Raw genomic sequence first — 14,321 nt, 5'->3', positions numbered from 1 at the left:
AAAAAGGTAAGGAATCCAACTCAGCCAAAAACAGACAAAGAATAATAACTATGGTGATGATGCAATGCACCATATGATATATTGCAGTTACATAATACTTTAAAATAATTATATTTACGAAATTCACAAACCGACTTTCCTAAGTGGTTAAAGGAATTAATTCGAGTACCAGTAACTGTAAAGGTGATTGAACGTTCATTATCAAATGGTTAAAAGTAATTAGAACATATACTACTTTGTAATCACCTTTAGCTTAATAAAAAAATATATATGTACGAAATTTTAATTTTAAACTAAGTATATATATATATATATATCAAATTTAATATGTTAGATAAATACAATTTATCTACATATACAATACATAAACATAAAATGATACTGGATTGATAATGATTTGAAAAAAATTGAATCATATCAAAATAAAATTTTATGTATGTAATTATACAACATCCCACTGCTAAGCAGTTTCTTTAGTTTGTAACCAAAAAAAATTATACAACATCAAAATTTATTTATTACTCACACATTATACCAAAGTTTTTGTATAAATAGTTTTGATATAACCCTTAATGTAAAAGGCTACAAGTACAATCACAATGAATATGCATCCAAATCATATGATTATAAAAGCACTAATGGATGTAACTTAGAGTAACTTTAGAAGGGAGTCATACATAACAAAGATTAAAATCAAAACAAACACTTCAGCATCTCAATCTAACATGTTCCATGGTTTGGCATGACCGCAGTTCAGCATCTTTAATGACCATACTCGAGAACAGTTAAAATAGAGCCAATAGGAGGGGGAAATGCAGGTGACAATTCCAAATATTGAAGGTTAACCTAAGCATTGTTTCCCTGCATCTATTTTCAGAACCAAAGTCCAAAACAAACCACGAAATTTCCAGTTTCTAATGATTCTATGAATCCAACCATAAGAACACAGTTACCACTTTTCGAAATCGGAATTATGTCAAGCAAGGGAAAAGATTAATCAAACACCAGTCCACAAGAGATTTCATATCAACTAACTTCATATAAAATAAGTTAAAAACAAAGTGAACAACTGACCGTGCACTTTGTAGATATATCAACAGTCAGTGCATAGCAACATTAAAACTTGAATCACCAACATGAGTTTCCAAAGCACGCTTTGCCAGGGATGGGGAAGGTAACAGAGACCATTCCCTTATTGATCTAAATATCATAGAATGAACCACATAGGTCTACTAGAGCTGCAGAGACGGATCTAAATTAGCTGGACATTCTTCCTCTTCAGTACCGACATCAGTTTTTGCAGCGGATGTCAATTCAACAAAATTGTCGAGAAGAGGAAGCTCTCTTAGCTGAAGACTCTCTGGCTCCACCTGAACATCATGGGGAATTCTTGTTTCTTCGTTGGCATTCAAAGTGTTGCCAGCTATGCTGGACCTCTTGCTTCTTTTGCCAGTTGACAAGCTTCTCTCAGATTGACCACCTTTTTCCACACCGGAGAATGGAGGATGACCTGGCAAAAGTTACAAACAAGTGACCAAGGTCAGTATTTGTTATAGCCAAGGTGGGATTTAGAAACTTACCAAGCGTATAACCTTGAGTTCTCTTCAAGGCATCTCGAGAGGTTGGTAGCAGACCATCCTGGATAATCTGGAATTCACCGGTATTAAACTGACAAACGCCATTTGGGACCAAATATGACGAAGAACCTGTAGGAAGGCCAGTGGTTACAACACTACCAGATGGAACAAATACTGCAGAAGACATGGCTGCACTGGCACCAGCAGGAACAAATGCTCTCGGAGCCAAATTGTTACAGGGTAAAGCTAAAACAAAAGAAGACATGAAAATCTGAGTTTGAGGAAATCGGAGATTACCGCCGGTGGATCTCTTCCTGCCAGCCTGGTTTGCTTTATTCGAGCGGAACAATGTACAGAAATCAATTGTAGGCAGAGCTCGAGCGTTTGAAGTAGGGCTGTTTGCACCAGCCAAGTTCTGCTGAATGTTCAGTGGGGGAACAGGATGGTTTCTATTTACATTGATGAACTTACTAGGTTGGCCAGGAAAATTCAAGTCCACTGATGATCCGTTCTCCTGATGAACCCTAAGATGGCCAATTAGAGCTCGATGGTTTTCAAATACTTTGTTGCAATAGAAACATTTTTTACCATCTGCATCTTCGCTGCCCGAAAGGAAATTCATGATAGAGTCTAAGAAAGAAACACAAAACTAAGCACCTATCAAGAAGAGAGAGACTAGAAAACTATTGTAACCCTTGCAATGAGGACGACCATTCCTACCGTTTTATAGGCCTTCAAGGTGAAGAAAGAAGTCATAGTGGTTAACACCAATTGATGTAAACGAAAATTATAATAAAAGCCATTTAGGAAAGTTAAACCATAGAGGGCATAAATGGAAAATAAAGTTGCCATAGGCAAGATCCAGAATAAAAAAAACTCCGCCTTGTCCACAATAACACATATTTAGGGTATAGTAATAAATGGCAATCTAGAGAATCAAAATCTTGCTAAACAAATGTCAAAACAACACGTAGAAAGGACATCAACAACCACAAGGTCAAGAAACAATTTGGCACCTACTATTGAGAGTCAGTTAAGGGGTAACTTTGGAACATCAAGTTTTTCTATGTGGCCCCGACTTTCATATCTGTGTCCAATTCGTGCTCGTGCTCAACAGATATATGTTCAGTTTTTCTTTATTCTTTTCTTGATATTTAGAAAGACCTAGTAAAAAAAAGACGTTGTCCATTTAAGGTATCTGATGTATCTAGCATTACTAAATTAGAGGAAACCAAAGAGCTAGGATAATATAAGTCACATTAACTACATATTATCTAACCATACCCAACGGCTTCAGCATTATCCACTCTAGAATTAAAAAAAATTAAACTAGTGATTTGACGCTCTATTTAAGTGTAAAAAGTGAGTGGATTTTGCAAAGAATAAAGAAATGTCACAAACACCTAACTGAATCATAAAGTTAAGTAGAGCCATTCATGAGAGAGAGAAAAAAGAATGCAATAGCACATAAGACTTGATTTTAAATTTCCGGTCCATACCAAATGCATCCACGAGAAGCCCATGAGAAATAAAAAAACCACTTAACATGTTATTTTAAGAAAACCCCATATTACTTGATCCCATTCAAGAGAGAGAAGTAAAGAATGATCCCATTAAAGAAAGAGAAGTAAAGAATGCACATCAGTCAACTCCTCAAGTACACACTGCCAAACTGAGATTCTTATAAATTTTCTTTCCCAATTCTTGTGAAGGTCCTTGTTCTGAAAAAAGTGAAGAATCAGACTATCCTTCTTAAACGTATTTTACGAAAATCCAAGAGTAGGAATGGAGAACATCCCATGTATAAACTCCTCTAACAATATTTTAATTAATACAAGTCAATCAAACCTAAACAAGGAATAAACATAAAGTAGAGAGTTTCGTGATTCTTTCTCAAGTTCTACCATGAATTTGCATTTGGCTAGAGAATATGCAAAGAAGCATGCAAATACTAAAACATGCTTCTATTGCAACAAACATCTGGAGAATGGGTCATTAAGGGACTTGAATTTCCCTAGTTGTTCTAGTAATTCCATCAACATCAACTAGAACCCTCTTGTACCCCTACCAAACAAATAACAGAAGATGTCCTTGTACCAATATTAGCATATCTTTTTTCACAAATGGCTGCTACTGACACAAATGACCAAAAATAAATATCAACAAATCAAAACTTCCTCGTTTTTGTGCAATAACCACTTAGATACATCTATAATCCCGTGACAGATAAATTGAAGTGTTAGAGAATGTTTTCCTCCACGAGAAACTATGCATTTCTAATGGATATTTATTGTACAAGAGATGTTGTAATCTACACTGGTGCTTGCATTAATAATAAGTAAACTATTTTAAGACATAAATTATAACAGCTAAGCCACATCTTATTTGAATTTGTGCAAACCACCATAAGCTGATGCAACATCTGGTTAAAAGGATGTCGTTTCTCCAAAAACGTTATAGGCACAAACCTGAAGGATCCTAACTATAAAGCACCAAACATTGATTCATTCACCCCCATGCCCTAATCACTAGTCTGTTTTTTTTTTTTTGATAGCTAATCACTAGTCTGTTAAATATTCACAAGTCTTCAATAACTACAACTCTATGGTCTATCTTATTGAATGTGGAGGATATCATATATATTAGCTTTTTCTGCTGTCCCTAGTCCTAGAAGACCATGTATCTGTCCAGCATTGCATCACATGTAACCAGCTAGCACACGTAATCTGAATCTGTTATAACAAAAGGGAAAAGCAATGAAGCAAATGCACGATAAAAGGAAAGTGTTGGAAGGAACCAATTGTTAAAATAGATAAACGATAAGCAAAATAGGCAAAACAAAATTTTAAGATATTCATTTAAGAGTAAAGTTAAATTGCTATAGTGTCAATTGTAACTTACTTACCATAATAAGGATGTCCTCTGCATTAGAATTCCCATTAAAAGAAGAACCCACACACAATTGACCATAGCAAGTACCTGCAATTATTAAAATTACTTATCACAATGATAAAGATAGAATTAGAATTTCAGCAAGGAAATAGCTAGACTTGTCCGAAAAAGAAAACAATAAAAGAACTTGAAACTTGCATTCTATAGGAAGGCACAAACCGTGTATCATAATTCATAAATGTTTTATAGCTTATTACCAGACATAATTATCTACAAGAAATTCAGAAGTTATCTTCAACAACTCAACAAATCATAATAAGATAAGTTGAATACAAATTACACTATCTAATTAGCAAATTGTAGGCTATTTTTTCAGCATAACTTCAAGACATAGATGATTCCCCATTGAACAAAAGTTTGCCATGAGGACTAATGGAAACTGAAACCCCGTTATTCACTTTCCCGGAAAAGAACACCCCCCCCCCTTCTTTATTTTTTGCTTTCATAAATGCACAAATAGAATTCTAGAGCTTTGTCTTGCTAAATTGATAGATTCCCATTTACAGATCATTAACTCGCAATTCCCACTAATAGAAACAATATATGATAATAACTAAACAAAATGAAAGAACATAATAATAAAATAAATGATCGAAAATTTTCCCTGCACCTTCATATTCCCCAAATAGATGAACAAAACAACGAAATAAAGCTTCTTACCAGAGGAAATTTCTTCAAGAGACGACATGGATATTCCTTATTTTCAAAGGGAACGAATTGCCCAGAGCTGTACAGCGCTGATGAGTGATCGATGGGGAGGGAAAAAAGCTGCAGAAACTCAAACCACCGAGCAAAACAATTTCCTTTTCGTTCTTCTACATTTTCTTCGAGGCCGTCATAGCCGATGAGAGCATAAAATTTTCAATGTATATAAATGGGCTTCTTTCAATCTGAGACTACAATCTCACCATTAACACAATTTCAAAGCAAGTTATAAGTTTTGCAAGCCTAACCCATATCCATAAAACATAAAGCTTGGGGAAGTATTACCTTTCTTTCTCTACTTGATCTTAACACATCTTCACACGTCATCAAATATGTGCACATTTTAAAAGAAAATACATCCATTTTTATATTAAATAAATACAATTATTTTTTCATTAAACTGAAATGATTACAGTATATATTCTAAAATTCTAATTTTTTTATAATAAATGCTCAAATATTTTACAAACGTTAGTGCACGGCTCGTGACATCTAAAACTAATAATAATTTTTAATCACTGAATTAGTTTGATTCACGCAAATAAATACAATTATTTACATACATAATACTTGAAAAGTAAAATGATGTTATATAGATATTAGACTTGTGATTTATGAAGATTTAATCAATTCAAAAATTTTATTATATCATTAGACATAAATTAGAATTTATGTATCATATTGTACATCATGTCAAAGTTTATATAAAGTTTTGATACTCTGTTTCTTTATGAAAAAGGATACAACAACAACAAATGCACATCTACATCGCATTAGAACAAATAATTACAAAAAACATTAGTGAAACTAAGTTAAAACTAAAATAACTCTAGACAACACTCACAAACACATGATTTAAGCATCGAATTTGGGAATTTGAGTAACAAGGTCTCAACCTTTGGAGGAATTGCCAATGTGAATAAGGTGTTCGGGAAATAAACATAGAAAAATATTTTTGTTGTGATACAATATTTCCAATGGATGTATAAATCCATATCCATAGACACATTTTTGTTGTATTTTTATAGTATAAGATAAACACAATTTTCAACAATATCAATCTGAACCAAACCCTAAAACCATATACAAAGCATCTCAATCTAACACCGCCATGGCCTGATCACAGTGTAAAAGAAGTATTCTCCAAAAACAGACAAAAATTCCAATACGTAAGCCGTTTTTCTAATGACCATACTCCATAACAGTTACCATAGAGACCAAAAAGAAGAAGAGAAAAACTGTAGGTGACAATGGCTAATATTGAACGTCAACCGAAGCATTGTTTGCCTGCATCTACTTTCAGAGCCAAGTCCAAAACAATCCTTGAATTTCCCTGTAACTTATGTCTATATGATTCTGTAAAACCAACCATAAGAAGACAGTTACAAGTTTTCGAACTCGATAGAGACTAGGCAAACACCACAGTCCACAAGAGAGTTCATAATAAGTAACTTCTTATAACAAAGGTTTAAAACAAACTGAACATTCACTTTGTAGATCAGTGCACAGCAACATTAAAAGTTAAAGCATCAAGGCGAGTTTCTGAAGCACACTTTGTCGAGGGTGGTGAAGGCAACATGACTCTAAAGATGCAGTGACAGATCTAAATCATCAGGTCCTTCTTCCTCTTCAGCACCAACACCAGTTCCTGAAGCAGATGTCGATTCAAAAAATTGACGAGATGAAGCTCTCTTGGCTGCAGATCCTCCAGTTCCTCATCAACATCGAGGGAAATTCTTGGGTATTCTTCAGCATTCACTAGGTTGCCAAATACAGAGGAACTCTCGCTTCCTTCGCCAGTCGACAAGCTTCTCTCAGATTGGCCAACATTTTCGTGCCTGAGAATGGAGAAAGACCTGGTGAAAGGTACAACAAGCAACCAAAGTCAGGATTGTTACAGAAAAGATGAGATTTGGGAGCTTACCAAGATTATAACCTTGAGTTATCTCCAAGGCATATCGAGAGGTTGGTGACAGACCATCCTGGCTAATCTGAAATTCATCAGTATTAAACTGATAAATTCCATTTGACCAATATATGACCAAGAATCTGAAGCAAGGCCAATGGTTACAACACTTCCAAATGGGACATATACAGCAGAAGAACTGGCTGCACTGGCATCGGCAGGAACAAATGCTCTCAAAGTCAAACTGTTACTGGATGAAGCTACAGCATTCTGGGTTTGAGGGACTCTGGAATTGCCACCAGTTGGTCTGTTCCTGCCAGCCTGGTCTGCTTCATTCGAGCGGAACTTTGTACTGTAGTCGATTGGAGGTGGAGCTTGAGAAGTTGGAATCGGGTTGTTCGCACCAGCCGAGTTCTGTGGGCTGTTCGGTAGGGAAACATGAGGGTTCTATTTATGTCAACAGAATCACTAGGACGACTGGGAAACTTTGAACCCCTCAAAGATGGGTCATCCTGATGAGTCCTAAGATGGAAACCCAAGATCTATAGTTGTTTAACTCTTTATAGCAATAGAAGCATGTTTTACTACTTACATGCTTCTCTGCATCTTCACTACCCGAACAAAAATTCATTGTAGAGCCTGACAAAGACAGAAAACTCAGCTACTTTCAAGAAGAGAGAGAGAGAGACTAGAAAACTAATGTAGACCTTGCAATGAGGACGACAGTCTTATACTTCGTTTTATAGGCCTTCAAGGCGAAGAAAGAAGTCATAGTGGTTAACAACAATTGATGTAAACGGGCAATGACAAAAAAGCCATTTGGGAAAGTTAAACCATAGAGGCATGAATGGAAAATAAAGTTGCCACAGGCGAGATTCTCGCTAAAAAAAGTTAAAGTCCGCCTTGTCCACAATAAAACACATTTAGGGTATAATCATAAATGGTAACCCAGAGAATCAAAATCCTGCTAAATAAATGTCAAAACACCACGTAGAAAGGACACCGACTACCACAAGGTCAAGAAACAATTGGGCACCTAATATCGAGAGTCAGCTAAGGGGTAACTTTGGAACATCAAGTAAAACATAAATGCTCTCAATGTCATATCTATATGGCCCCAAATTTAATATCAGTGTCCAATTTGTGCTCTTCAACAAATATATCTCCAGTTTTTCGTTATTCTTGATATTTAGGAAAGACCTAGTAACAAAAGGCCATTGTCCATTTAAGTTATCTGATATGTCCAACATTATTAAGTTAGAGGAAACCCAGGAGCAAGGATAATACATGTCACTATAACTACATATTGATAATCTAACCATACCCAACAACTTCAACATTATCCGCTTTAGAAATTGAAAATTTTAGACTAGTGATTTCATGCTCAATTTTTTTTTTTTGATAAGATTTGAAGGCCTCATTAAAAACCTCCTTCTTGATTAATGGAGCTTGTATAGAAGCTTCTTAATCATCTGAAGGAGGAAAAGAGTGCCTTATAATTTCATTATAGAAAATAGAATTACAACCTTGGAACAACTATTCCAAAAAACCCTTACAAACAATACAGGAGCCAGAAAACCAAACTAAAGAAGCCAACAACATAAAAATCAACCTATACCAGCCTTTGCTAAACCATCAGCATCCATATTCGCTGTCCTTGCAACCCATCTAACAACCCCCGAAAGTTCTAAGACTATCAACAATATCTCTAACAATAAAACCATATACAATTGGACATGAGTCAACATTATTTATCCAGACTACTGCAACCCTGCAATCACTCTCAACGATCAGCCTATCTTTAACCCTCCCTTGAAAAGAGGCAAAGAAAGAAATACCCCTTTGAATAGCTTTAAGTTCCTTCAATGTTGGAGGTCCTGAACCAGCAGGCTCCTGAAAAGAACCTAGGATTGCACCAGATTGATCCCTCATAAGACCTCCAAGACTTGATTCCTTCCAATCACTGCTAGTGGCTGCATCCACATTTACCTTGACGAAACCCATAGGGGGAGGTAACCAAGGGATTATAGAAGACTTCAAGAAATTGTAGGACGAATAGGAATCTCCTATAGAAGGATCATAAATTAAAGAGTCCTTAGTAATAGAAACATCCTTATTCTTTGCTAGAAACCAAGAGGCCAGCCTAACTCTTGTTAAGAAAAATAATTCAGACTGATCAAGCTTTACCCCTTCAAAAAAATAAAATTTCTGATTTTCCAGATTGACCAAATAACAACCCCAGGAATGAAAGTCCTTATTACAGAATTGGATTTCAACTCATCCCAAGCTAGAAGAAAACTTTTTGCTTCTGCAGGAAACACAGAACTAAACCTCCAAAAATTTAGAAATTTGTTCCACAAAGACCACGCAACCGAACAAGAAAAGAATAGATGCGATGAAGTTTCTTCAACCATTCTACAAAGAGGGCATAACTCATCCTCAATACCTTGAACACCTCTTTTAACCAATTCGGTTTTAACAGCAATTTTGTGAAGCACAATTTGCCACACTAATGTTTCAACTCTAGGGGGACCAATCCTCTCCAAACAATTTTATTCCAGAAATGAACATCTTCTGAACCTGATCCACACCTCTCAACACAAGAACCGACTTTATAAACACCATCCCCACTACCTTTCCAAATCAAACCATCACTAGAATCAAGAGATAGAGAAAAAGAAGAAATGATGCTCACCAAATTACACCATTGTTCAAGCTCCCAATCATTTAAATTTCTTCGAACTTGAACATCCCAAATCCAACCCGAAGAAAGAAATTCCCCAAACTCACAATCAAAATCGAGAGCAAGTTAGTTTGGCAGAGAAGAGATGTCACAAGCATCTAACTAAATCATAAAATTAAGTACTACATAGGGTTAGTCTATTATTATTACTATCATAATCATCATCATTTCTCAAGTGTCGCAATGACTCCTATATTGAGAGCCATCAAGAGAGAAACAAATAATGCATCCACGAGAAGCCCGTGAGAAACACAAAAATCACTTAACACGTATTTTAGGAAAATCCCCCATAGTACTCAATCCCATTCGATATAGAGAATTGAAGAATACACAACAATCAACTCCTCAAATACAAATTGCCAAATTGAGATTCTTATAAAATTTTCTTTTGCAATTTTTTAAAAGTCCTTCTCCAGCAAAAAAGTGAAGAATTGCACTATCCTTCTTAACACGGTATTTTAGGAAAATCCTAAAGTAGGAAAGGAGAATATCCCAAGTATAAACTCTTCTAACAATATTTTAACCGACACTAGTCAGTCAAACCTAAACAAGCAATAAACATAAAGTAGTGAGTTTGATGTTTCTTTCTCAAGTTCTACCATGAATTTCCGTTTGGGTAGAGAAGATGCAGATAAACTTGCAGATAATAAAACACACTTCTACACCAGTAAAGAATTTGACAACTATAGAGCTCAAGGTGGGCCACCTTAGGATTCATCAAGAGAAGGTTCATTGAGGTCCTTGAATTTTCCTGGTCGTTCTAGGAATTCCATTGAAACTAACAAGAATCCCCCTGCATCCCTACCAGACAGCCAACAGAAGATGTCCTTGTATCAATAACAAATCTCTTTCACGAATGGCTGCTAGCAACACAGAAATGCCCGGAAATAAATATTAGCAAAACAAAGCTTCCTCATTTTTGTGCAATAACCACTTAGATACATATACAAATCCCATGACAAATAAATTGAAACTGCAGAGGGTGTTTTACTCAAAGGATAAACTCCGTATGTTTATTACTCAAAAGGAATTTCAAATTCACTGCTAAATAGGCATCCAACATCGTAAGAAAAATAAATGATCGAAGATCTTACCTGCACCTTCATGTTCTCCTAAACGATGAACAAAACAAAGAAAAAAAGCTTCCTACCAGAGGAAATTTCTGCAAGAGACAACATGGGTATTCCTTATTTTCAAAGGAAACGAATTTCCCAGAGCTGTACAGTGTGATCGATGGGGGAGAAATAAAAAAGCTGCAGAAAATCAAACCACCGAGCAAAACAATTTCCGCTTCTTTCTTCTACATTTTCTTCGAGGCCGTCGAAGCCGATGAGAACATAAACATTATTCAATATTGGTAGATAAATGGGCTTCTTTCAAATTGAGCCTACAATCTCACCATTCAAAGCAAGTTTGGGTCTATAAGTTTTGCAAACCAAACCCATATCCGTAAAACTTAAAGCTTGGGGGAAAATATTACCTTTCTTTTTCTATTCGTGATCTCAGCCCATCTTCACATGCCATGAAATTAATTCAAAATTTTTAAGAAAAAGGAAGACGAGTTATTTCGATATGGACATTAAGTAGAATCAATTTATCTTTTTTTTAAATTTTTTTAATAGACTAATATCACTCTGTTGACGTGTCATTGAACTGATTCAATAATATTTTGTCTGATACAATATCAAAATCATATAATAATTAATATTTTTTGATTTTAGAATGAAACTACAATTCATCAACATATTTTTCAATTTTTAGAGTATGAAGTTAAAAGCTTTCAATTTATTCGGAAAATACACTCTCAGTTAACACCTCTTATCTTTCTTAGATTGTGAATTCAATACTCATTCTTATCAAAATTCGATTTCCTCTCTCCCAAACTTTCCTCTCTCCTCTCTCTATTCTCTCTCAAATTTAGACTATCGAATTTGAATTCAAATCTTAATTGTGTCTTTAACAATCGTAAATCACGACCCTCCACTTAAATCATAAAAGATGAATCCCCTTGCAGGATCACAACCCCTATCTATATTATTAATCAACAACAAATTTAATAAACTAAATTAAGCTGAATTTTATTTCAAAATATCGAAGATTATTTTCTTTAATCTTTCTATTTATCACATACCTAAAATTTATTTACACGACAAGAACTGAAAAATAAAAAATAAAACAGAACTTTAGATTTGGTTGAAACATAAGGGGGGAGTTGTCAAGTGCAATGTCACCAAACATGATATAACAATATATATTCTTCCGTTGTAATAGTTAAAATCCAATTGACTTTTAATTTTGGTTCTTGTAAGCCATTTACTTTGATGATGACCCCCACATAAAATTTAGGCACTTGCAATGAACCATGTACCTTGTCCATGGTAGTGCAATTTTATTTTCCCCATTGTATCTCCATTTAGTCAATTTCTCTTATATAGAAACAACATTTGGTATTAAATTTTATCTTATTTATATATTATTGTCTAATCAACTCGTGATATAATTTCAATTAAAGATTTTAGCAAAAAAAATATTTTAACATTAATTTAATTGCCAATTTTCATTAATCTTTAAGAATTGATATTAAGTGAGAATATATATTATATTTATATACAATAGAAAAACTATTTAATTTGGAGATGTTTCAATTTACATAGAAAGTAGAATCAAAATTTGGCGTTGACGCAAGTATAGTCTCCATATATGGTTTTTCAACGTGCCATCACTATCTAGGGTTAGCAATTTTCTTAGGATTACCTTATTGAAAGAAATTATTATTATTTTAATTAAAAAAATCATTTGATCTTTATGAAGAATAAGATTGAAAGAGAAAGTCATATGTGGGAGAGAGCCATCTTGTTATTTTGTTTAGATTTAAGTGGTCGATTAATTGCATTTGCATTTTGTCTATGACTGCATGCATGGTACATGCAACCCTATTTGTACCGTAAATAAGACAAGATATATCGTAAGTTATTTGAGTTCAATTTGATCAAAGTTTGGTCAATATTTGAAATGAATAAATTCGCCTCAAGATTGAACTTGACTCGAGTTCTTTGCAAGTTGAACGACTACTTGATATACGACTCGAAAAACTCGTAAACAATTCGAAAAAAAATTATATATTAAATTTTAATTTTTTAAATATTCATATATTCATATATTTTTGTTTTTAAAATACAATATAAGATTTTCATGTACTTAAGGTTTAGGTTAAGTTTGAGCTCAAGTTGATCTTGATAATTTTTAGCTCATGAGCTTTTGAGTCGAACTTATCTTTGAACTTTTCGAGTTGAGTCGAGTTCGACTTGTTTACAGCCCTAACCCTAACACAATCGATTGCAATCTTAACATTTGTGTTTAAATTCCGACATTGTAAATGAAACAAACTGAGTTGAGAGGGTTATTTATATAATGAATTTATATCATATATCGAATTTGAATTAGTCAACCAATAAACTAAATACGAACAATTATAAAAAAATCTTTTGATTAATTCGAATCATTCTATTTAAACAAGAAGATCAGACTCCACTTTTGTGCAATGTAAAAAGGTTATGCGTTTCCCAAATGCAATTAGAACTAAAGAAAACCTGGTTCATGCATCAGGACAATGAAAACATCTCCTAGGATACTTCATCCCCAAGAAGAAGCAAATTTCGAAGAAACATTCATGGAATATGAAGTTTAACAGATTCTGAGGAAATATCGTGCGAAACTCTTTGTTTGGGAAATATTGCGTGATTATTTTAAATACGATTTATCATGAAGAAATATCAAGGGATCGATTCTTTTTAATTAAATTTCTTTTTAATTAATGTCCCTTTGTGAAAGACGCTATGGCTTTGAGGTGATGAAGAATATCCAACAACTTTCACATTAAATTCTTCCACCATGTTTTGCATACCATGTGCTTACCAAACTCAAATCTCATGATGGAAATCTCTTTCGGAACCTAACTTTGCCTAATATTCTTATTTTTAATTGTTTAATGTAATATTTATACTACCCAGATTCCTTATCATTCATAAATCGAAGAATATTAAATGCTTAAACATGTTTAATCTTACCTCTCATGTGTATTGTGCCAATGAAAATATCAATCGAATTAACTTGAACCGATAGTTTCTTTTAAGTTTTAACCATATTTAGATATAGTTTCATGTATAACTTCTAGGGTGCGTTTGGTTCACGGAATGTAAGATTACCAGTGGGAATAAAAGATTACCAGGGAATAGATTACTGGGAATGTTGTATTTTGTGCTTGGTTGGTTTAGCAGGAATGTAAGATTACCGTGATTGGTTAAAGGAATAAAAGATTATTGGAATGTATATTTGACCAAATTGTCCTTATTATATATTTGTATAATATTACAAATTGTAAAATATTTATATATTTTCTTTAAAATATTAAATTCATAATATTTATATAATTTTTTTA

The 14,321-nt window shown here is 34.0% G+C and overlaps 1 protein-coding gene and 1 long non-coding RNA gene across 3 annotated transcripts; both read right to left on the bottom strand.

The window, feature by feature from the left end:
* Positions 1-956: 956 nt before the first annotated feature.
* On the bottom strand, positions 957-5,505 carry LOC120210352. Of its 2 annotated transcripts, none has more exons than XM_039209111.1 (4): positions 5,190-5,505; positions 4,483-4,556; positions 1,593-4,309; positions 957-1,510 (listed from the first exon to the last, which is right to left on the bottom strand). In XM_039209111.1, exons 3-4 carry the CDS (start codon positions 2,197-2,199, stop codon positions 1,233-1,235), a joined length of 885 nt encoding a protein of 294 aa, XP_039065042.1. In that variant the 5' UTR covers positions 2,200-4,309; positions 4,483-4,556; positions 5,190-5,505; the 3' UTR covers positions 957-1,232. The 2 variants fall into 2 exon arrangements, with proteins under 2 accessions (XP_039065042.1, XP_039065041.1); XM_039209110.1 differs by having other exon boundaries at positions 1,581-4,309; positions 5,190-5,501.
* A 1,170-nt stretch (positions 5,506-6,675) lies between these two features.
* Positions 6,676-8,527, bottom strand: LOC120210353. The gene is made up of 2 exons (XR_005524498.1): positions 7,159-8,527; positions 6,676-7,072 (listed from the first exon to the last, which is right to left on the bottom strand). It is a non-coding gene; the product is annotated as an uncharacterized LOC120210353 (long non-coding RNA).
* Positions 8,528-14,321: the final 5,794 nt, after the last annotated feature.

This window comes from Hibiscus syriacus, unplaced genomic scaffold (assembly GCF_006381635.1).
Source record: "Hibiscus syriacus cultivar Baekdansim isolate YM2019G1 unplaced genomic scaffold, ASM638163v2 tig00109923_pilon, whole genome shotgun sequence".
Taxonomy (NCBI): Eukaryota; Viridiplantae; Streptophyta; class Magnoliopsida; order Malvales; family Malvaceae; genus Hibiscus; species Hibiscus syriacus.
Note: the sequence above shows the minus strand (reverse complement) of the source record. Positions and strands in the feature narration are given on the sequence as shown.